This window comes from Gekko japonicus, unplaced genomic scaffold (assembly GCF_001447785.1).
Source record: "Gekko japonicus isolate JY-2015 unplaced genomic scaffold, Gekko_japonicus_V1.1 scaffold3020, whole genome shotgun sequence".
NCBI lineage: Eukaryota > Metazoa > Chordata > Lepidosauria > Squamata > Gekkonidae > Gekko > Gekko japonicus.
This window is the reverse complement of record NW_015161502.1, coordinates 49,614-57,463: the sequence shown is the minus strand read 5'-3', so window position 1 is coordinate 57,463 and position 7,850 is coordinate 49,614. Positions and strand designations below refer to the sequence as shown.

The 7,850-nt window shown below is 49.0% G+C and overlaps 1 protein-coding gene across 1 annotated transcript in view; it reads left to right on the top strand.

Annotated features, from left to right (window-relative positions):
• Window positions 1-562: 562 nt before the first annotated feature.
• LOC107125758 (zinc finger protein 420-like) overlaps window positions 563-7,850 on the top strand; it is a 49,489-nt gene continuing 42,201 nt past the window's right edge. The window contains exons 1-2 of the mRNA XM_015429211.1: window positions 563-957; window positions 1,183-2,486. Coding sequence (XP_015284697.1) covers window positions 563-957; window positions 1,183-2,486 — 1,699 coding nt within the window. The remainder of the gene's footprint in view (window positions 958-1,182; window positions 2,487-7,850) is intronic.

The following is a 7,850-nucleotide window of genomic DNA, read 5'->3' as shown; positions in this document are numbered from 1 at the left end:
CGCACTGCTAACCACTACACCAAACTGGCTCTCAATGAGGAGGGTGAGGATGATGTACGCAGGGTGGCCCAATTACAGACACCTGCAGGCCGAAGCAGGCTTAATATCCACATTAACACTTTAGAGGAAACTGTGGTACTTTGCTTCACAAGAGGGTATCTCCTTCCAAAATGAGCTGGCCGCAAGTGGGTATCCTTCAGAGTTATGTCAAAGGAATGGACAAGGAATAGGAATGGCGAGTTTCTGCTTTTCTTCTTGCCAAGTCTTGGTTCGGTAGAATAAGAAAGCCCACTGGGTTAGGAGGGAAGGATGCCTTCTGGGACCTGAAATCTGGAGGAGCTTCTGAGCCTAAACTCAGTTGTGCGTCTTGAGGGGCTGTGGTATCCTTCAATCCTGGATATTCTGTGGGAAAGTTGGGGGGGTTAGTTAAGATCAGCCAATCGGATGAGGCCAAAGGGCCATCAATCCTTTCCTGCTGCAGTGACAGAGATGCCTTTGGACCTTCCCTGCCCTCCCAGGATCTAATGGGATCTCTCTTTTTATTCCAGCAGGGGATGATCAGATGAATGAGGAGGGTGAGGGACTTCATCAGCAACTGCCAGTTGAAGTCAGGAATGAAGACATGAGGCGAAACCTCAGGAAACAAGGCAGACATAAGAGGCAGAAAGGAAGCCACATGGACGAGAAGAGGGATCAACCCGTACCTTGCCAAGGGAGGGATTCCCATGAAGTAATTCACATGGTGGAGGACATATACAAGTGCTTGGAGTGTGCAATGAGCTTCTCAGATAAAACCCAATATAATATCCATTTGCGAATGCACAGTGCAAAGGAGATCCATCAATGCTTGGAGTGTAAAAAGAGCTTCCTTTGTAGAGCAGAGCTCCAAATACATCAACAAACACATGCAGGAGAGAAACAGTATAGGTGCTCAGACTGTGGCAAGAGTTTCTCACAGCAATCAGACCTTATTAAACACCAAAGCTCAGACTGTGGCAAGAGTTTCTCACAGCAATCAGACCTTATCAAACACCAAACGATTCATTCACAAGAGAAGCCATTCATCTGCACAGAGACTGGAATGGCGTTCTCTGATGAGAAAAAGCGTAATGTACATTTTCCAAAGCACAGTGTAATCAAGGCATGTAAATGCTTTCGGTGTGGAAAGTACTTTAAATACAGATCACAGCTTCTTGTGCACCAAAGAATCCACACAGGGGAGAAACCTTTTGAATGCTCAGAGTGCGGAACAAGATTCAGGCGGAGTAGCCATCTGCAGCAGCATCTAAGAACCCACACAGGGGAGAAACCTTTTGAGTGCACAGAGTGTGGAAAGAGATTCAGTTCAAGTGGCAATCTTCAACAGCATCTAAGAACCCACAACAGGGAGAAACCTTTTGTATGCTCAGAGTGTGGAAAGACATTCCATCACAGATGCAGTCTTCAACAGCACCTAAGAACCCACACAGGGGAGAAACCTTTTGAATGCTCAGACTGTGGAAAGAGATTCAGTCACAGTTGCAGTCTTCAACAGCATCTAAGAATCCACACAGGGGAGAAACCTTTTGAGTGCTCCGAGTGTGGAAAGAGATTGCGTGACAGTAGCAATTTTCGACGGCATCAAAGAACCCACAGAGGTGAGAAACCTTTTCAATGCTCAGAGTGTGGGAAGAGGTTAAGTCAAAGTGGCCATCTGCAACAGCATCTAAGAACCCACACAGGGGAGAAACTTTTTGAATGCTCAAAGTGTCAAAAGAGATTCAGACGAAATTGTGACCTTCAAAGACATCTAAGAACCCACACAAATGAGAAACCTTTTGAATGCTCAGTGTGTAGGAAGAAATACAGTCAGAGTTGTGACCTTCAGAAGCATCTAACAACGCACACTGGTGAGAAATTATTTGAATGTCCTGAGTGTGGAAAGAGATTCAGTAGGAGCCGCAATCTTGAACAGCATCAAAGAATCCATAGAGAGGAGAAACCTTTTGAATGCTCTGAATGTGGAAAGAGATTCAGTTGGTGTTACCATCTTCAGCGGCATCAAGGAACCCATAGACAGGAGAAACCTTTTGAATGCTCAGAGTGCGGAAAGAAATTCAGTCACAGTAGCAATCTTCTAAAGCATCAAAGAACCCACACAGGGGAGAAACCTTTTGAATGCTCAGAATGTGGAAAGAGATTCAACCAGAAAGGCCATCTTCACAAGCATTTAAGAACTCACACAGGGGAGAAACCTTTTAAGTGCTCAGAGTGTGGAAAGAGATTCAGTCAGAGTGGCAATCTTCAACAGCATCAAAGAACCCACACAGGGGAGAAACCTTTTGAGTGCTCAGAGTGTGGAAAGAGATTCAGTCAGAGTGGCAATCTTCTACAGCATCAAAGAACCCACACAGGGGAGAAACCTTTTGAGTGCTCAGAGTGCGGAAAAAGATTCAGTCGGAGTGACAGTCTTCAACAACATCAAAGAACCCACACAGAGGAGAAGCTTTTGAATGCTCAGTGTATGGAAAGACATTCAACTGTCGTGTCACTCTTCAACCGCATCTAAGAACCCACGCCAAGGAAAAAACTTTTGAATGCTCAGAGTGTGAAAAGAGATTTATTCATCAGAGTTGTGATCTTCAAAAACAAAAACACACGGGGAGACTCCTTCTGAATGCTCAGAACAGAGGTGTCGAACTCATTCATTACGCGGGCCAGAGCTGGATCAGAGTTGTGATCTTCAAAAACAAAAACACACGGGGAGACTCCTTCTGAATGCTCAGAACAGACGTGTCGAACTCATTCATTACGCGGGCCAGAGCTGGCATAAATGTCACTTTGTTGGGCCAGACCATGCGTGCCATAAACATAATGCCAGGTACCAAAGATATAAACTGTATAAAGAACAGCAGTGTCAGAACCCACAGCCAACAACGAAGTACACGCATTCAGGAACGGTAATACTTTTATTGCAGAGCTATAGATGCAGTAACATAAGCACTGCTAAGAATGGCGGCTGCCCAATGGGCATAATAGGATATAGGGTATTCGTATGCACCACCCCCGAGCACTGGCCAATTAGGCACCCTCCCGTGCGCAGGATAAAGCTTGGAGACCGTTAGGTAGCTAAAGCTGAGAACCAACACTCTCCCACGGAATCTAGGAAAAACCCAGACAATACAACTCCCTCCTGCACATCTGTATAGATAAGCATTTTGGCGCAAAGCAGAACAAGCACAGAAAGGAATGCAATAGCAATTAACTAGACACAGACCGAGCTCCCCAACCCCCACGGCAGCGTAGCTGACATACTGCCCTCTCTAAAATCAGCTTCTCCCGACCATTCCGGGAGGTCCCCCGGTTCCTCCGGGAGATCTCCCAGTTTGTCCGGGAAGTCGCGGTGGAACTGTCGCAACAGTCCAGGGGCCTGAATATCCCCTATTTCCACCCATTCGAGGTGCTGGGGTCCGAAATCCACCCACTCAACCAAATACATCAACTTTCCCCGTTTGATCTTAGAGTCCAGAATCTTAGAGATTTCATAATGCTCCTCGCCCTCAATCATGATAGGAGGGGGCACTGGTTTCAATGGACGCTGGGGCTGGAACCCGAATCTCTCTTCAGGAGGCTGAAATGAAATACAGAATGCAATTTTCTCAAATTTTTAGGCAAGTCCAACACTACAGCAACATCATTGATGAATCTTTTAACCTTAAACAGCCCAATGTATTTCCATCCCAATTTTTGGCTTGGCCGTAACATCTTGATATTCTTAGTAAAGACATACACAGAGTCACCAGGCTGTAGAGCCCAACCCTCCACCCTTCTCTTATCAGCCTGCGCTTTGTACGCTTCTTTGGCAGCTGTCAAAGTCTTACACAGGAGAGGCCAAGAGTCCCGTAATTGTTTACACCATTGAGCAGCATCCCCCGGCCCCATGTCCGTATCCCCTTCCAGAAATGGGACAGGCGGGCTGTCATAACCATACAATGCCTTAAACGGGGACATCCCCGTGGAAGAGTGACAAGTATTGTTATAACAGAATTCGGCTAGGGGCAACAAGTCATTCCAATTGTCCTGTTGATAGTTGGCAAAACAACGCAGATATTGTTCCAAAGTCTGATTAACTCTTTCTGTCTGGCCATCGGTTTCTGGATGGTAAGCGCTGCTAAGGCCTCGTTCCACCCCCATCAGTTTCATTAGCTCCCCCCAGAACCGGGAGACGAACTGGGTCCCCCGGTCGGAGACCACCTTGGTGGGGAGCATGTGCAACCTCACCACGTGCAGGAGAAATGCTTTTGCCAGGATTTTAGTCGTGGGCAGTGAAGCGAACTGAATGAAATGTGCTTGCTTAGAAAATAGATCCACTACCACCCAAACCACAGTCATTGATTTGCTCGGTGGCAAGTCAGTGATAAAATCCATGGAGATGACTTCCCAGGGTCGACTTGGATTAGGAAGCGGGTGTAACAGTCCCGGGGTTTTCCCCGGCCTGGGTTTACTCATGGTGCAGATTTGGCACGACTGAACAAAGGAGGATAAATCCTTGCGCATTTGTGGCTACCAAAACTGTCTCTGGAGTAGTTGGAGGGATTTAACGAATCCCGAGTGTCCAGACAGTTTGGAGCCATGCACTGCCTGTAACACCTCCCCCCTGAGCGAAAGGGGAATGAATAGCTTATGTCCCTGGTACCAACAACCATCTTCCCGCAGTTCAAAATTCCCCTCTGCTTCAAGAATGGCTTTTCCCCCCTCCAACAGGGCGGAAGCGAACTTACTGTGCCAAGTGTTTTTTCCCTCCGCCCCCGTCCCAGGAGGAGCCGGCTGCCCCGTCACAGGGGGTGGGGAGGTTAGGCGGGACTGGCTGCAAGTTGTCACCGCCCCGCCCAGCTGTGAGGGTGTGAACACTGAGTCCAATACCACCTCTTGTTGGCTGTCGTGTTGGGGTAGGCAGGACAGGGCGTCAGCCAGAGAGTTTGCAGAACCCGGGAAATGGTGCAAGGTGAATTGAAACTTTGAAAAGAAATCAGCCCACCGGAGTTGTTTGGCATTGAGGCATCGAGGTGTTTTGAGAGTTTCTAAGTTCTTGTGATCAGTCCACACCTCGAATGGGACCCTCGCCCCCTCCAACCAATGTCTCCACATGGATAGGGTAAGCTTTATTGCCCCTGCCTCCTTTCCCCATACTGACCAGTTACGTTCCGTGTCATTGAATTTCCTTGACACATAAGCTAAGGGATGCAACAATCCATCCCCCCCTTCTTGCAAAATCGCCCCCCATGGCAACATCAGACGCATCAGTTTGTACAAATTTTTTCGTTTCATCGGGGTGGGCAAGAACCGGTTCCGAGGTGAATAAGGCTTTGAGGCAATCGAACGCCTCCTGACACTCTTTACTCCATGGCAGCGTGGCGCTCAGGTTAGTAGCCTCTGGGCCCCTCCCCTTAGGTTTTAGCAGATCTGTGTGGGGTAAGCTGACCTGGGCGAAATTGGGTAAAAAGGTTCTATAGAAGTTCGCAAAACCGAGGAAGGATTGGAGCTGTCGTCGGGTTCGGGGCACCTCCCAACCCAACCCAACACGTCACGAACTTTTCCCGGGTCCATCTCTAGTCCCCGGTCAGAGATCCGATATCCCAAGAAGTCAATGTGCGTTTTGTGAAATTCACATTTTGACAGCTTGGCAAACAGTTTGTGCTTGTGCAACGTGGTTAAGACCTCCCTCACCAATTTCACGTGTGAATGTAGATCGGGGGAGTACTGCAATATATCATCTAGGTAAACAAGCACCCCCCTTGAATAAGTGCTTGTGCAACACTTCATTGATCAGGTTCATGAAGACCCCCGGGGGCCCCTGAAGGCTGAAGGGCATCACCCGGTATTCGAACTGGCCGAGGGGGGTGTTGAAAGCGGTCTTATGCTCGTCCCCTTCCCTGATATGCACCCGAAAGTAGGCATCTCGAAGGTCCAGCTTGGAAAAGATTTTTCCTTTTGCCGCTTCAGTGAGCAAGTCTTTAATCAAAGGCATGGGATAGGCATCAGTGGAAGACACTGCATTTAAGCCCCGGTAATCCGTGCAGAGTCGTAGCCCCCCATCCTTTTTCTTTCAAAATAGTACCGGGGCCGTGTAGGGGGATGAGGCCGGTCGGATGAACCCACGGGATAAGTTCTTGTCTATGAACTTGCGCAGTTCCTCCTTTTCAGCCGCTCTCATTGAATAAATACGCCCCTTGGGTAATTTCTGCACCGGCAACAGTTCGATGCTACAGTCTGAATGTCTATGCGGGGGGAGTTCATCTTCCTCCTCCTCCTCGAACACCCTAGCCAAATCCCGATACTCGGGGGGGGGAATGACGAGCAGTTCATCCTGAGCTAGACACACTCTAGGGCCTTCTGCTATAGGCTGCTGGCCCCATTACGAGTTCCAACTGTGGCCCTGGCACTTAGGTGAAATGAACTGTACCTTCCCTTCGTCCCACAAGATGTAGGGATGGTGCCCGTGCAGCCACGGGGCCCTGAGGACTAGGGGGAACCTGGCGGCTGAGATGATCACGAATGCTCTGTTCTCCCAGTGATCCCCCGCCCCAATCCGCAATGGTACAGTCTCGTACTCACACGGGTCTTTCATTGTAGAGCCATCCATTTGTGTAAATATCGGGGTCTTTCAACTTCACCACCCCAGCCTCTAACCCCATAACCAGGGAGGAGTTGATCAGATCCCTCCCACACCTCCAGTCAATTAGGGCTCTCACCCGTATATGCGTTCCGAGGCTGGGGTTAATCAAAGCCACAGTCACAAAAAACAGGGAGGGAAAACTGCTACCACATTAGGCACCTCCGGGACCAGGCCCTGCTGCTCCGCACCTCTTACAGCAGGACAAATCCATTTCCCGCCGGCTCGGGGTCGTCTCCGTTGGATTCTGCCTCCTTCTTCGGGAGCTGCCTGCAGGGCTTTGGCATATTTTGGCTTTCCAATTGGCTTTTTCGTGGGCGTGGCAGGGCGCACTTTCACTGGTTCACTTGGCCCCTGTTTCCCGGGCCCCATCCCGCCACAGTTGGCCGTGAAATGGCCCCGCTCCCCACACTTCAGGCAGAGCCCTTGCCGCATGTGCTGCTCCCGGGACGATTCCACCTGCCGCATCGGTTTCCCCTTCGTCGCTTGGGGTGTAGGCCGACCTCCTGCCATCGCGATGTCCAAGCGTAGGGTGTGCAGGTGGGTTTCTGCACTCTCCGCTTCTTGCATCCAGGCTGGGAGGAATACTGGGTCAACCGCCCTCAGGACCGTCTCCCGTATTTCGGGATTCAGCCCCACTCTGTACAGTTCCACCAACACAGGATCAGGCCAGGTTTGCACTTTGGCTGTGTGTAGCTTAAATTCAGAGGAGTATTCCCTCACCGATCACCTATCCTGCTTAAGGGCCTTGGGCCCGGCATTCCGGTCTTCGAACTGGGCTCGCAACACCCACATAAAAGCATCCAGGTTTTTAGTTAACAGTGTTGGCATTATAAATGCCTCGAGAGGTGAGACCCATTTTGGAGTTTTAGTATAGAATTTTTTCTTTATACTTTGCCATACATTTAATAGAGCTGTTCTTAGAATATGGTTTCTAAAATGTTGATGTGATATGTCTTTACCGTACCAGATGTACGCATGCCATCCCATGGGTAGATCGTATCCTTCTAATTTTAGACATCTTTCATCTTGAAGATTAATCCAATCCTTTATCCATCCCATGCTGGCTGCTTGATAGTATAACTTCCAGTTCGGTAACCCAGTTCCTCCTCTTTCTTTTTTATCTTGCAGAGCCTTTAGGCTTATCCTTGCTTTTTTTGCGTTCCAAATGAACTTCCTTGTTACTTTGTCTAGTTCT